Source organism: Epithele typhae (genome assembly GCF_022376455.1).
Source record: "Epithele typhae strain CBS 203.58 chromosome Unknown BXZ73scaffold_72, whole genome shotgun sequence".
Lineage (NCBI taxonomy): Eukaryota > Fungi > Basidiomycota > Agaricomycetes > Polyporales > Epitheliaceae > Epithele > Epithele typhae.
This window is the reverse complement of record NW_025954263.1, coordinates 63,634-79,435: the sequence shown is the minus strand read 5'-3', so window position 1 is coordinate 79,435 and position 15,802 is coordinate 63,634. Positions and strand designations below refer to the sequence as shown.

Below are 15,802 nucleotides of genomic sequence, written 5' to 3'. Positions count from 1 at the left end.
TCAACACGTGGGTGAACGCCTCTCTCGCAATAGTCCGCCTGCTTCCTCGACATCCATTTGAACGGAACGGCTCCGAGTCGCGACAACGCGCGGTCTCCCGTCATCGTCGTCGTCGAACGAGTCCGACCTCCGCACCTTCTGGTAAGCACCAGAGGTCGCGTCGAGATCGCCGTCTGCAGTGTGTTCGGAAGCCCATCCTCTCCCGTGCTTGTCCGCGTCTTCGTCCGGAAGGTCCGCGTCTTCCTCTCCCACACTGAGCGGCGCGCCGATGTTGTCCAGTAAGCTGTCGAACCTCGAGGGTCTCGCGGCGAACTGGATCGACTCCGCGTGACGGGCGGAGATCGTGGTGAGGGAGGGCGAGGGAGCTTCGGCCAGGCGAAGGTGGAGAATGCAACGGGAGAAGAAGATGGAGCTAGTTCTGGCATCCACGGCTGGCATCAGCAGCGCGGAGTCGATCGCGAGGGCGTCACGTACGCGAAGGATATCGGCGTCACGATTGCTTCAAAGACGACCTCGAGGTAAACGAGGATGCCGGTGACGATAATTGTAGCACTTGAAGGAGGCTTGTGTAAGTGATTGAATGGACATGTAGCACCTTGTCCCCCCACATACATGAAGTAAACACTGCCTGCGCCCTTGAGTCAGAAGTGTTGCACCTCGAAGCCGGTATTCATAGTACGCACCGTCGCGGAGCAAAAGATAGGCGAATGTAGGTTGCATATGGGACCCTCTGGAAGCACGGACAGCTTCGTAGGTGTGATACCAGGTGATCAGTGTGGCGATGACGGGTTTCACAAACGAAAGGACTGTGAAGATGATGTACACTGGTCAAAAGGTCAGCGTAATGCTAACAGATCATGGCCGTAGATGACCAACGTCTGTGGAAGGTTGTCAGGATGTTTTTCACAGCGTGAGGACGAAAAAGGATTCACTTCGTCCATAGAGCGTCATCTCCGAGGTTAGAAACCCTCGTCTTGTTGCCGCAGCCCATAAAGGGCTCCGGCATTGGCAAATCCTCATTCCGAATCACCAGGATCTAAGGCAAATGGTTCGTCATAAATTTGAAAGACGCCAGAAAACCTTCACTTACAATGTTGAGAGGGACTGTTGTGAGTCCGAGCACTATTATGACGGTCGTCCAGAACCGGTTGCGCGCGTTGATGACATGTATCCTGAGGACCATAAAGACTAAAACTTCAATTGTACATCGACTATCCCAATGCAACACAGGACGGATACTGCGTACCAAGGTCTACTAGTCCGACGGCGAAGGCTGCAATAAACTGCAAGGCACCCGATAACCCGCACCTTGTGCATGACAGGTCGTTTTAGTTGGAGTCCTCCGGGTAGCCAAAATACCGACATACCCCTGAGAAAATGAAGTATTGTCAGCGAGATTGGTGAGAAGAGATTAAACGGAGGGATCGTGCTCTGTCCTTACCTGATTCCCTTCGCCCCAATTCACGTAACCCCATAAGAGCAAGCCTAGAATGTATACAAGGGCTCCATAGCGGTTGAGTATGAACAAGCATGTCGGTATGGAAAACTTGCGCTTCCAAATTACACGATATTCATCGGCGAAAGTGAGAGTGTGTTCGTAGAGAAGCAGTGCTGGAAAGTTGTTACATAGTCAGTCAGCAGCGCGACTTCATCCATCCTTACACCATCACACGGACCAATGCAAGCAGCATAGATGTATGGAATGGAGGGAATTCTTGACGCAAAGTCAGCTCAATGCTCGTGCTGGATACAGCTGGGGTGGAAACTGACCCGAAGTAATAAAGTATTGCAACCAATTCTTTCTGGGCTTCGACTAGATCTTCCGACTCCACATCCATCTTGAAGCAAAGCCTGGCGACAATGCCTAGACAATACGGCGCGTGGCCAATTCCTATGGATCCTTATAGCGTGTCAGTATGACGCCCAGAGAACGAACAGCCACGGCCAATCCATCAGCACATGTCGAGACGGTGGCATGACTGCGGTATATGCCAACCACATGTCAACCGCACAAGCTGTCTCCGGCCGGCGCCAGGGCTGCAGTACATAACACCATGACGAATTGCAAGCCGTGCGCATCGGCCGAATATGCGCTGAAGAGAGAGCCAATAGCGCGACCACAAGTGGAGCAACAACTTCAAATTTACTACTGATGTTACGAACGTCCGACACAGCGCACTGGATTCCGGCCTGGAGAAACACCGCAAGAGAGAGACCATGACGAACCTGCAACCTTTGACCAATTCGATTTCCAAACATGTCAACCCTCACGCCTCCCCGTCGCGCTTCTTCCTAAGCTCCTCGAGCAACGCCTTGACCGCATCCACGTCGCCCACCGCCGCGCGCCCCGCATGCCAGTCCACGACGATCGGCCACTTGAGCGCGTTCGGGTTCCGCTCCGCGAGCTCCGACACGCCCTGCTCCGTCGCCGGGGTCGAGTCCACCGTCGGGTGCGCAGAGAGGAGCGCGGAGAGGCCAGGCGCGGCGGGGAGGTAAGAGAGGATCGTCCGGAGCTGGTCGGGGGTGGGCGGCTGGTGCTCGACGACCTCGAGGTCGAAGTTGAGGGGCGCGCGGGAGGGTTCGCGCCTGGGGGGTACGGGGACGAGAGGGCAGCCTTGAGGAGCTTGAGTGCGGATTGCGAGGCGGGCGATGCGGAGTTGTGGCTGGGGAGATGGGTGTGAGGGACAGAGATGTGAGAGCAGGAGGGCGTATGCACTCACAATATCGAGATTTGTGGCTGAAACGATACATGAGCTTAGGAATGCCATCGCAAAGCTACTGACTCACGATAGTCTTCATGAATCCCTTAAACATGATGTTTGAAAGCCAATGGGCCGAGATAAGATGGAAGAACACGGGGGAAGAGGAGGGAAGGGTAACGTAGCACATTGTTCAGCGGACGAATTGGCGGTATCTGTGCGACGCAGTGGCGGTCTAATCTACGCGCCCAGTTGGAGCGCTCTATCTAATCAGCTTGTATCGCCGCTCCTTTTTGCGCTCCGCTTGCACTCCTACCACCAGGCCCACTACTGGCCACTGCGCCAAAAAACTACTCAAGAGCTTTGTATCTGGTTGTGCATCACATGGCATCCCTATTGGTCACAGGGCCGGTTTTCCCCCTCAGGTGAGCCATCGGCCTCTACCCCAATGGCGCTCCGTTCAGGGCTCCCGCCGGTTCTAATCTGTCAACAGGTCACGGTGCAGCGATTCAATAAGCTGCCATGCACCTGCTTTAAGCCCGTTTTCACTAGGCCTCATGGCCTCAAGGGGCGCGTGCGCCGTCGCTGGGGCCACGACACCCGTCTCCCCTCACAGCGACTCACCACCTCCGCGGCTCCGCCTACATCCTCCTTCACCCTCCCTCTCGGGTGCGTTCAGGACGTTCATCATCTGCCCCGACCTCGGAGACTGCTCATTCTTGGGCCGCGCCGCCTCTTAGTCCGCTCCCCACGTTGCGCTCCCCCTCCCTCTCCACTTATTCTTCTCCATCTGGAGAGTTTCGTTTTGCTCAATTCTCTTCAGTCCGTAACGGACGCTCTCGTCAAGAAACATCTCCTACGATGGGCGCTTGCTCCCCAGCGCGCCGGTCTCAACCCGTGTAGAGAAGCAGGTGAGCCGTTCATCCTTTCTCCCTTCTCCTGCGGCCGGTGGATGGTGGGCGGTGGGCGGTGGCGGTGGAGGCCAATGTCGCCCGGTGATGGTTACAGGGAGGGATGGTGGGTTTGCAGGGCTGGGTCGACGGGAGATGGCTGGGCGACCGGTGCATACATTGGCTCCCCCATCGCCGTCTTCATCGTCTCCAGCGTAGCAGAGCGGGGTCTTCGATCTTGAATGCGGAACACTGACCATGCTCCCCGCGCACGCCCACAGGAAGGATTCAACATCGAGACGGCGCACCCCGCCCTCGCGCGGCCGTGGTACAAGGCCCGCAAGTGGCTGCTGGTCTTCCTCGTCGCCGGCATCGTTGTCGCACCAAGAGCCACAGCAACGCCGTGACGTCATCGACGGCGGCGAACCCGGGGGGCGGCCAGTCGGCGACGACGCCCGCCTCGTCGGCCACGACGAACGAGGGTGGGGGCATAGGTCCGCCCATGGCGTTGGACACATCAGGCACATTGGCCCCGACGCAAGCTTCCCGAAGCGTGGTGAGGCTGCCGCCATTCGGGTTGGAGACGAGCTCGCCAGATCCGGGTGGCCTGGTAGACCCACTGGTGCTCTGAATCGTGAGGCTTCCATTTTCTGCGCTCCGGTCTTTCGGCATGCTCACGGTGGTGTGGCAGATGTTCATGTTTTGCTTTCCGTCATGCTCGTCCGTTCACTGTCGCTGTATGCTAGGTTTGGCTCGGTTCACCCCATCCCTGCACAACGCCTCCTCTTTCGGTGCGACGCTCGTCTCAAACGACGCCCTCGCCGACGTGGCGCACCTCGCCCTGCGCCCCAACGGGCTGACTGGGGATTCATCTCCCCACCCTCCCACCGCGCACCTTCGACCCCCGGCACCGACCTCGCGCACCTGCCGCGACTTTCCCGTCCACTGCATCGCACGCTCGTGGGCCGCGACGGTCTGGAGCCTGCACAGCGCGGCGCTGGACGGGCGAGGGCGTGCCCGGCGTCATGTCCGGCGCGGCGGCATGCTCCGAGAAAGCGATCGCCCAGCTCTGGCACTCTCCGCGCGCGCAGTGGCCCGCGTTCTGCACTACGTGAACGACGGGATGTCTGAAAATAATAATAATAATAATAAAGTGGCCGCGTTCGCCGAGCGCGGACCGAGGCCGAAGCGGAGGTGGAGTGCAAGAGCGGGGACGGGACCGCGATATGAGATATTGGACACCCGCGTCCGATACAATTGGGAAGCACTGCAGGATTACATGTCTGGTCCCCTCGCAACCGGCGTAGTATGTGCGTGGAATCTGGGAAGTACTACTCCGTCGTTTCGCATTCGCTCGCCGCTTTGTGGTACCCTTCGTCATCGTCTCATCGCCGCGCGCGGCGCGGGCTTGTCAGTGTCCACGGCTTTCCTGTGTGCCCCGCCTGCTGATCATGTTCGCGAGCCTCTGCAAGCATGACGTTCATACGACCATAAACGGATTGAGACAGCTGCCAGCCTGCCAAACAACTCCGGCAGTCTGCAGTTGTCGCAGATTCGCATCAGCACGGGTATCACGCCATGCAACCTTGAAAACGACGTACTTCCCCTCGAAGCACTCAGGGCCCTGTGGAACGTCTCCAAAGACCCTCGGGCGAAGGAACGATGGTAAATTCCTCGCTGCCGAGAATGGGATAATTAAAACGATGGGGTGTTAAGTAGATTTCTGGACAATCCTTACCTTTCGACTGCGTTTTCTGACCAAGTAGAGACCACCCTCCGGATCGAAGATCGTAATATGCTCGATGCTCTCATGCACAGGATAGACTGACGAGCCAAGAAATATGAAACTCGGGGGCTTGAGGATCCGGATTCCGAAGATATCTGGTATACTGAGGCACGTGAAACTGTAGCGTGACCGGCTCGACCGTTGTTGCTCTCTGTTCTTGCGCGCGAGCCTCGGAGACCACCAGGAGACGGCCTTCTTCGGCTGCGTGGAGAGCGTCATGAGACGCTGTATTCCGGCCTGGGGTACTGAGGGTTCGAACGCGACAAAAACCCCGGTCGAGGGCTCTCTCTGACATTCAAAGGCGATCAGCCATCGTCGGCGAGGGAAAGGACGTGCACTCACGCGAGGGGGAGGATCAACCCCTGCTGGGCCGCGGTCGTGGAGGGGTATAGCAGCGGAATCTCGCCAGCCTCGTCTTTCTCGAGCTCGACGGCAGCAGCGGCGGGTGTTCGGCAGTGGGCCATTTTGAGGGAGGAGAGAGCGAGTCAGGAGGCGTGCGCAGGGGAGAGAGAGATACAAGCCATTTACGCCATAAAATACAGCGCGGGGAGTGTTGCACCCCCTAGATAAGCTGCCACTCCAGCTCCCGCTTGCCCCGCTCGCTCCATAGCGCTGCGTAGCTGCGCAGACGCAGATCCACTTTCGCGCGCCACGCGCCACCTCGTTCGTGCACCGTGGTTCCGGACCCGGCGCTCCTCGCGGATCTCCATGGCGTTGACAGTGTGCACCGAGGAAGACTCGAGGAATCGGGCGAGCCAGGTCTCCTCGGGGCTGACGGTGAGAAGGTGGAGGCCCGGTCGGAAGCAGCGTTGAGAGCCTGCAAGACATTGGGAACATTTTAGGTAAGCCTCCACATCACTACTAGTTGCAAAGGCGCGCATACCCGTTTCTCATGATGCTGATGCATGCTTGAGGATCCCGGGGGTGACGGAGGCTATTTTCAATGATGTCAGCTCGGGCCCGTGGCTCGACATAGGAGCGATGAGAGAGCCTTTAATGATATATGTAGTAGTAGTTGAACAGTTGGACGCGGGTCGTAAGCAAAACCGGCATCCCTTCTCTTTCGAGGCCGCACCGGGCCACTGCGCCGACATCAATACGTGAGTGAACGCCCCTCTCGCAATAGCCCGCCTGCTTCCTAGGAATCCATTTGGACGGAACGGCTCCGAGTCGTGACGACGCGTGGTCTCCCGTCGTCATCGTCCTCGAACGAGTCCGACCTCCGCACATTCTGGTGAGCACCAGAGGTCGTGTCGAAATCGCCGTCTGTGGCGTGCTCGAAAGCCCATTCTCTCCCGTCTTCGTCCGCGTCTTCGTCCGGAAGGTCCGTAGCTTCTTCCCCCACACTGAGCGGCGCGCCGATGTTGTCCAGTAAACTGTCGAACCTCGAGGGTCTCGCGGCGAACTGGATCGACTCCGCGTGAAGGGCGGAGATCGTGGTGAGAGAATGCGAGGGAGTTTCCGCCAGGCGAAGGTGGAGAATGCAACGCGACAAGAAGATGGAGTTGGTTCTGACATCCACGACTGGCGTCAAAAGTGCGGAGTCGATCGCGAGGGTATCACGTACGCGAAGGATATCGGCGTCACCATTGCTCCAAAGAAGACCTCGAGGTAAACGAGGATGCTGGTGACGATAATTATAGCACTTAAAGGAGGCTTGTGTAAGTGATTGAATGGACATGTAGCATCTTGTCCCCCCACAACATGAAGTAAACACTGCCTGCGCCCTTGAGTCAGAAGTCTTGCACCTCGAAGCTGGTCATTATGGTACGCACCATCACGGAACAAGAGATAGGCGAATGTAGGTCGCATATGGGACCCTCTGGAAGCACGGACAGCTTCGTAGGTGCGATACCAGGTGATCAGCGTGGCGATAACGGGTTTAACGAACAAAAGGACTGTGAAGGTGATGTACACTAGTCAACAAGTCAGTGTAATGTTGACAGGACATGTCCGGAGATTACCAACGTCTATAGAAGGTTGTCAGGGCGTTTCTCGCAGCGTGATGACGAAAAAGAAACTCACTTCGTCCATAGAGCGTCATCTCCGAGGCTAGAGATCCTCGCCTTGCTGCCACAGCCCGTGAGAGGCTCCGGCAGTGACACATTCTCATTCCGAATATCCATAACCTAAGGCAAACAGTTAGTTACCAATCTCGAACACCCCAGGAGACCTTCACGTACAATGTTGAAAGGAACTGTTGTGAGTCCGAGCATCATTATGACAGCCGGCCAGAACCGGTTATGTGCGTTGACGACATATATCCTGAGAGCCATAAAACCTAAAAGTTCAGTTGTACATAGACTATCCGAATATAACACAGATCGAATACTGCGTACCAACGTCTACTAGTTCGACGCCAAAGAGCGTAATGGACTGAAAAACACCCGAAATAGCGCACCTTGTGCATGCCAGATCATTTTAGTTGGTGTACATCAGGTGCCAAATACCGACATACCCCTGAGGAGGTGGAGCATAATCAGCGAGAGGGGTGAGAAGACATAAGCGAAGGGATATTGCTCTGTACTTACCTGATTGCTGTCTTCGCCCCAACGCACGTAACTCCATAATAGCAAGCCTACAATGTAAACGAGGGCTCCATAGCGACTGATTATGAACAGGCATGTCGGGATGGAAAACTTGCGCCTCCAAATCACACGATATTCATCGGCGAAAGTGAGAGCATGTTCGTAGAGAAGCAGTGCTGAAAGGTTGGTTAGTCAGCAGCGCGGCTTTATCCATCCTTACATCATCGCACGAACCGATGCAAGCGGCAAAGATGTATGGAACGGTGCTTGACGCAAAGTCAGCACAGTACTTGTACTCGACACAGGGAACTGACCTTAAGCGCGAGACTATTGCAACCAATTCTTCCTGGTCTACAACTGGATCATCCGACTGCACATCCATCTGGATGCAAAGGACGGCAACGAATAGAGAATGCGGCACATGGCCAATTCCTATGGGTCCTTATAGTACATCAGTATGACGCCCAGAGAACGAACGGCCACGGCCAATCCATCAGCACATGTCGAGACGATGGCATGACTGCGGTATATGTCAACCACATGTCAACCGCACAAGCCTTGTCGCCGACCAGCGCCAGGGTTGCAGTACATAACACCATGACGAATTGCAAGCCGTGCGCATCGGCCGAATATGCGCTGCAAAAAGAGCCAATGGCGCGATCACAAGTGGAGCAAAAACTTCAAATTTACTACTGATGTTACGAACGTCCGACACAGCGCACTGGATTCCGGCCTGGAGAAACACCGCAAGAGAGAGAGCATGACGAACCTGCAACCTTTAACCAATTCGATTTCCAAACATGTCAACCCTCACGCTTCCCCGTCGCGTTCTTCCCAAGTTCCCCGAGCAACGCCTTGACCGCATCCACGTCGCCCACCGCCGCGCGCCCCGCATGCCAGTCCACAACGATCGGCCATTGAGCGCGTTCGGGTTCCGCTCCGCGAGCTCCGACACGCCCTGCTCCGTCGTCGGGGTCGAGTCCACCGTCGGGTGCGCAGAGAGGAGCGCGGAGGGGCCAGGCGCGGCGGGGAGGTAGGAGAGGATCGTCCGGAGCTGGTCGGGGTGGGCGGCTGGTGCTCGACGACCTCGAGGTCGAAGTCGAGTGGGCGCGCGGGAGGGCTCGCGCCTGGGGGGTACGGGGACGAGAGGGCAGCCTTGAGGAGCTTGAGTGCGGATTGCGAGGCGGGCGATGCGGAGTTGTGGCTGGGGAGATGGGTGTGAGAGACAGAGATGTGAGGGCAGGAGGGTGTATGCACTCACAATATCGAGATTTGTGGCTGAAACGACACATGAGCTTAGAACGCGACGTCGCAAAGGTGCAGACTCACGATAGTCTTCATGAATCCCTTAAACATGATGTTTGAAAGCCAATGGGCCGAGATAAGATGGAAAAACGTGGGGGGAAGGAGAGGGAAGGGTAAGGTAGCACATTGTTCAGCGGACGAATTAGCAGTATTTGTATGACGTAATGTGCCAGTACACCGGTCCATTCTACCCGCCTACAGGTTCGATCCACGCGTCGAGGGTTCGATTTTCGCCACATCATCCTTCACACTGCTCAGGATAAAAACGAAGTGGTCGAGGCGCAAGGCAAGACGATAACATTGAGATGATATATGCTACGAGAATGCGCTTGAAATGCAACATCTACGCAAGCCATAACACGATACTAGATAGTTGATAGTGGCAGATGTCCGGAAATATCCTAGTGTTGCATGAATTTATCGTCGTCTGGATGGTCCAGCGACAGCGTTTGCCTGCGCAACTCTTCCAGAGCTCCTTGTAACAGAACTCGAAGACGCAGCGGGTGTGTCTCGCGTAGACGAGGAAGGCGCAACGTCCTCGGGCGGAAGAAGGTACTCGATGTCCTCGAACATGTGGGGGAAGAAAATGGCCAGCATGTCGTCCGTCCTGCGATACTACGTCAATAAGACTGAAAGTAGGTCTACGAAGGCAAATACACTCACTTGTACACGAAATCGCCCTTCAAGACCTTCTTCGTGGGGGCATCAACCTCCTTGTCCGACTCCGCCGCGAAGGGCGTGACGTTGAGCGTTCCTGCCGCGTTATCGCGAGTGTAGAGGGAAAGACCCTGCTTGGCCGCGAGATCAAGGATGTTCCGCTCCACAGTCTCTTCGGCGTAGTAGCAGTAGACTAAGGTGCAGTGTGAGTACGGATAGTGATCACGTTGACAACCAAGAGCGTACCTTCTGTGGGACGAGTCTGACCCATACGATCGATACGAGCAATCGCTGAAGACGAGTCGTCAGTGTTTTGACTTTCGCTGATGATTAGGGTGAATCTCATACCTTGAACCTCGAACGCATGATGGACTACACTCTCAACGAGGAAGACTCGGGAAGCGCAAGTGACATTAAGGCCTGCGTTCTCGCGTTCACTGGCATAAAAGCACCTTAGGACGTTATTACATATCAAAGTATGATAGGTCACTCACCCATGGAGAAGCAGAACGCGGATTTCCGGGTCGGTTCGGAACTTCTTTGCGGCGTTCTGCCTGCCTGTGTTCTGGTCAATCCGCAAACAGGTAATGCCTGTACTGCTCGTCAGAACATAACGAGACGACGTAGAGAGTAGGACGCTCACCATTGGTGCTCAAAGCGTGTTGAATAACTGAAATTCAAAACCCCATATGTCAGGACTTGGCGCGCTCAAAACCGCATCAACCAATCACGCACTCAGCAGCGAGTCCGCCCACGCCGAGAACACGATGCTCTTCGCGCCCGGCTCCGTGATGTTGAGGTACAGCAGATGTTTGACTAGCGTCTCGATCTTGCTCCCGAAGCTGCCGATGAGGTCTTGGCTTTGGATGTCCTCGAGCAGCTGCCGGTCGATGTAGTTGTACTCTATCGCGCGCCGCGACCGCGGCATCATCTCGTTGTTCGCGAGGATCTGCGGAGGCGGCTGAGGCGGCTGGTCCGACTTGTTGTCGATTGAAAAGCGCTGAAGTTGGTCGGAGTTGATGGGGACACGGCAAACAGGGCACGCCTTGCCCTCGGCGCGGGAGACCCAAGTTTTCATGCAATCCTATCCGACAGTCAGATTGGTAAGGGAGTTTGAGGGCAAGGGAACCGTGCATACCTCACAATAGACATGCGCACTGGATAGACACCCCGCCTTCAGTTCATGAGATGGACATACCGGTATGTAGACACGCACCACTGCGTGATGTAACCGCGGACGAAGTCGCACTTGCACAGAATACAACTCTTGTCATCTTCGTCGAGCGTGCCGTCTTCGTGCGACTTGCTCAAGTTGTCCATGTACCGCTGACGCGCACGGGCAGTGTTGATCTTCGTGTCCAGCTCTGCTCGTGCGTGGACATTACCTGGAGGCGTAAACGAGGGGTCCCTCGATCTCTGCTTCGGCGACGGTGTCCGAGATCTCCTGAAGCTGGCGGAAGTAACTGCAAGTGCTGACGTTAGCCAATCATGTAAAGCCGACGTGATGAAGAAACGCACGCGATACGCTCGTTGAATGCCTTCCGGAGATGCGTCAGGTCGGCGTTGAGTCGCTCGATCAGCTTGTCTGAAGCACGGGTGAGCAACGCTGCCGTGAAGAGACGGAATACACCACTTACTTTGGTCAGCGAGCAAAGCTCTCAACTGAGCCGCGGCCTCCTGAATGAGAGTCTTCTCCACTTCCTGCTTCTGAGCCCGCAACGCCGCGTTGGTCAAGTCCACCATGACGCTCTTGATCGCCCGCTCCGGGTTGCCCTGCTCGAGCAACGCCTTGCGCTCGTCCTGGAGCTGCTTCAGCAGCAGCTCGTGCTCCGGCAGGACGTCGTTCTCCTCCAGGCGCTCCAGGCGCTCCTCCGTCTCGAGCGCGTGGAACGACGTCGCGAACGTCTTCGCCTTGCGCGCTGCCTTCGTCTTCCGCACCTTCACCTCCCGCTCGTCGTGCGCCGCGAGCAGGGTCCGCTCCGACGTGAGGGTCTCGCGGCGGTCCGCGAGCAGCGCCGCGTACGCCTGCAGGTACGCCTCCGCCTCGCCCTGCGTCTCCAGGCTGCGGTTGTACTCTTGTCCGTCCGCGCCGTCCTGGCCGTTGGCGCCGAGCGGCTCGGTGAGGAGCGCGATGAGCTTCTGGCGCCAGCCCCAGAGGAGCGCGGATTGCTTGTTGAGGATGTCGTCGATCATCTCGTTGGCTTCATCGACCTGTTCGCTGTGGTCAGCGTGAGCTTAGTGCGACCCAAACATGACTCACCAGGTCATGAGATCGGATCCCTCCCTTACCCAGGAAAGGAACCTTCACGTAGAGATCGGCTTCCTTCAGCTTCTTTACGACGGGGTCGTAGTCGAGGTAGGTCATAGCCTTCCGTGCCGCCTCCTCGGTGCCTGCAAAGCGAACGTCAGTTTCAAGAGTGGTATGCCGATTATATGCGCGGCTTACTCTTCAGCAGGACGCGCCGAAGCTCATCGGCAGCGGCGTAGGCCTCGTTCTCCTGGACCTCGTAGGACTTACCAAGGACGTGATACACGTCTCCCTGCAAGAACTTGACCTTGTGCAGAGCGATGCGGCCCAGACGCAACCGCTGCTGAATGAACGTGCTCTTCCCCTGTGCGCATCGCCGACCGCATTGCGCGGGATGTCGTCGTCGTCGGCCTCGGCGTCGGGGGTGCTGGCCCTAGTCGCAACCTGCTTGCCCTTTCCCTTGTCAGCAGCGTTGTTATATTCTTGACGCTTGACGAGGACCTCGGCCTTGAGGCGTTCGCCCTCCTTGGCATGTGCGGCCGCGGCCTCCTGTGCGTCCTCGATGATCTTGGCAGCGTCCTTCTCGGCAGCGAGCAGCATATCGAGGGCCTCGTCGTTGCGCTTCTTGTTCTTCTTGTCCCGCTGGACGAGCTGCGCCCAGCTCGTCATGTGGTCGATCTTCTCCGTCCGCTCCTCCATGTACGTCCTCCAGTTCTGGTCGCGCATGCTCTGCCCAATCACGTCAGCGTGGCGGGGGAGACGGCAAAGGAGCCACGTACCTGAAGAACTTCGGTCATGGTCTTGAGCACACCGGGTTGATTCAGCTTCCGCGCCGCGCCGTTATTGAGCAGCTGTCCGATCTGAGGGTGGGTGCACCACTCGCGGAGACGGCGAAGCCAGAAGCGGAGCTTGGACACATCGGCCTCCCAGTTCTCCGTCGCTGCGACGCCCCTGGCGTCCAAACCCAGGTCGAGGAGTGCGCCTTCCAGCGTTTGGTCGTACATCTAGAGTGAAATGAGCGCATATAGTGAGGTCGCGATGACAGGGACTTACGTGGCGCTGAACTCGGCCGAACTCGATGGGCACAAGGTACCGCGTTTGTGGTGGGATAGTAAGCTCTTCTTTGACCGCTTGCTTCATCGTCCTCACAGCATAGCGACGGAAGAGCTGCGTGAACTCGCGCACGTATCCGGGTAGCTGGAGACGTAGCCACGCCCGAGGGGCATCTGTCACCGCCCTCACTCGGAGGAACCTGCATAAGAGAACGCGTCAGTTCCCGCGTGTGGGGTTCATCTTCAACTAAATACCTGAGCACATGGATAAGGTCGGCGACTTGATGGCGAGCAGGCGTGCCCGAAACGGCGAAGGAGGACAATCTGGGAATGAGCGAGACCATCTCCCTATACATGAAGATCAGCGAAAACCGATAAAGCCCTGGTAAATGGGATGACGCACTCGGTCTTCCCTCCACCGACCATCTGGACCTCGTCCATAATGACGCGGTACCACTCGCACATGACCAAGGGGCTGCGGGACCGGTGTACGGTGCTGTACTGCACGAACTGGCGTCGGGGACGTTGCGGAGGGGGGCGCGCGACGCCCAAGTCGAGCTGGAGGACGTTGTACGTGGTGATGCACACATCGAATGTGTTCACGTACGCGGCCCAGTCCATGATATCGTCATCCTCGTCGGTGTCGGAGTCGACTTCCATAGGCTCGTCCTTCTTCTTGCCCTTGCCCTTGCCCTTGGGCTTCGCCGGCATGGCCTTCAAGAAGGCTTTGTACGCCCGGCGCCTCTCACGCTCGACTTCAACGTCTCTCTCGGAGATCGGCACAGGGACCTTTTGCCAACCGTCATAAATGAGAACCTTGAGCTCAGGCGCATGAACTGCAAGCTCGTCGGCCCACTGGGGGGCAAGTGACGGTGGAGTGACGATGAGAGTAGTCTATAAAGAACACGGTGGACCTCAGCATTGCCAGGTTGAGAGAGAAAACTCGGGCGTACCTTGATCTCCTTCACGTCGATCTTCGCCTCCGTGTCCCAATGCTTGTTGGCCGGGGAGCGATCCGCGGTGGCGGGGTTCATAATGATCGTCGAAATGCACTCCAGCGTCTTGCCCAGCCCCGGCTCCTCGGCGACAATGCCACCCAGCGCGTCGCCGTCGAGCTCGTCCTCATCTCCGGTGGGCCGGGTCGCGGAAACGAGGCCGCGCAGACGGTTGACGTACCACGTTTCTTCCTCCGAGACATGAGCCTTCTCCCAGAACAGGGGCAGCGGCTGCTCGTCAAGAGGAATGTCGCCGCGGACGACGATCTGCCCGTCCGCCGTGACCACCTTGCCTTCTTGACCCAGCATCCACCCGACGGTGCGGCGTTGGAATGGGAGTAGAGTTGGCCGAAGTGACTCCGGCTGGAGGGCCTCATTTGCCTCGGCAGACGGCAACGCGGGTGCGGGCTGAAGGACGGAGAATAGGAAAGGAATGTCTGCTTGCCCATGGTACGAGGGAAGAGGAGGGGATGACGGGGGGAAAAGGAGGAGCACCAGTCGGCGTTGGGCCTCTTGGAGGTCGACGGCCTGTGCAGACGCGCGGGGTTCAAGGCTTGCTTGTCCGGGACAATAGGCTGGAAGATGGCGGGGCAGAGGAAGGAGCAATTGACTTGCACGCGGATGGTGAAGGGCATTTCCTCAGGGGAGGCGGATTCTGCGATGTCCAGGAAAAGCTGTGTGTCGATGCGAGCTCGCCTATACCGCGCAAGCTCTTGGAATGCCTGGAGGGGGTCGCGCACGGAGTACTTCGAGCGATTGGTTTGGACAAAGCCGTAATCGTCGAGATTGAAGTTTGAAGGTACATTTGGGAATCGTAGTATGTGGGTGCGGTCGGGGAGTGTGACAGAAGTGTTGCCCCACGCCAACGCATCGACGGTAATGGATACAGGGCCTAAGTCTATGGTAGACGCACCGGGATGGTCGGAGACGTAGAAGCCGAGCCACTCCCTCAATGCCTTCTCGTCTTCAAGCCACCCAAGACTGTTGAGTTCGGCTGCCTCCACGTAGTCCCGTTCGTCGCTGTGGGTGGCTGAGGTGGTGTATCGAAGCCGATAGACTCGCCGGTACGCATGGAATGCTCGCTCTTCCTCTGTATCCGATAGGGAAATGGCGTCTTCGTCAGAGACTTTAGCCCGTTTCCGGGGACGACGGTTGTCTCTTGATTCGGTGTGGCGCTTCTTGCCAATGGTGACTTCCATCTCGTCTTTGTTTTCAGAAGGGTCGCCTTGTGTCCCATCCCGGAGCAGCCGGATAATTTTACCCACGCACAGACGAGGTTGTGAAAAGGAGCCCTCTAGGGGTAGTGATATTGGAGGGAGTCGTAGGCTGTGGAGATGGTCACTCTCCTCGGAGAGCATGGTGGAGGACAGGTGAAGGGGAGGTAGTGGCGGTTGATGGGAAGGCGCGTCGCAACCTCTTTATGACGCGTCAAAGTCACATGACCGAGCGGCACCGGCGCTGAGTTGCGTCGTGCTCTTTGAGATCAGATCAGACTCCGACTCGCTTCCTTACGACATATATATACGCGACACTCCTTTGGAAGTCTTTTGGAATCTTTTAAGCAGAGACGACTTGGGGCCTCTTGGGGCAGGCTCCCACCCAGCTAGGGTCTCTCTAATCTGATTCCAGAGAGGGGGGGTCG

The 15,802-nt window shown here is 57.1% G+C and overlaps 3 protein-coding genes across 3 annotated transcripts; all 3 read right to left on the bottom strand.

Moving 5' to 3' along the window:
• On the bottom strand, window positions 1-1,838 carry BXZ73DRAFT_81083 (uncharacterized protein; the record flags this gene model as incomplete). Its single annotated transcript, XM_048023422.1, has 11 exons — window positions 1-418; window positions 475-595; window positions 684-806; window positions 853-878; window positions 933-1,036; window positions 1,091-1,188; window positions 1,247-1,308; window positions 1,368-1,369; window positions 1,442-1,485; window positions 1,677-1,714; window positions 1,771-1,838. The coding sequence occupies 11 exons, from the start codon at window positions 1,836-1,838 to the stop codon at window positions 1-3; spliced, it is 1,104 nt and encodes a 367-aa protein (XP_047873294.1).
• Window positions 1,839-2,267: 429 nt separating this feature from the next.
• On the bottom strand, window positions 2,268-4,288 carry BXZ73DRAFT_105836 (uncharacterized protein; the record flags this gene model as incomplete). The annotated part of the gene is made up of 4 exons (XM_048016401.1): window positions 2,268-2,663; window positions 2,721-2,737; window positions 2,784-2,805; window positions 3,974-4,288. 4 exons carry the CDS (start codon window positions 4,286-4,288, stop codon window positions 2,268-2,270), a joined length of 750 nt encoding a protein of 249 aa, XP_047873293.1.
• A 5,337-nt stretch (window positions 4,289-9,625) lies between these two features.
• On the bottom strand, window positions 9,626-15,359 carry BXZ73DRAFT_92499 (SNF2 family N-terminal domain-containing protein; the record flags this gene model as incomplete). The annotated part of the gene is made up of 21 exons (XM_048026376.1): window positions 9,626-9,815; window positions 9,872-10,058; window positions 10,214-10,317; window positions 10,360-10,456; window positions 10,509-10,535; window positions 10,601-10,949; window positions 11,004-11,022; window positions 11,082-11,227; window positions 11,265-11,328; window positions 11,384-11,471; window positions 11,503-12,076; window positions 12,126-12,256; window positions 12,312-12,471; window positions 12,495-12,842; window positions 12,893-13,117; window positions 13,167-13,365; window positions 13,421-13,513; window positions 13,569-14,059; window positions 14,119-14,688; window positions 14,730-15,052; window positions 15,074-15,359. 21 exons carry the CDS (start codon window positions 15,357-15,359, stop codon window positions 9,626-9,628), a joined length of 4,671 nt encoding a protein of 1,556 aa, XP_047873292.1.
• Window positions 15,360-15,802: the final 443 nt, after the last annotated feature.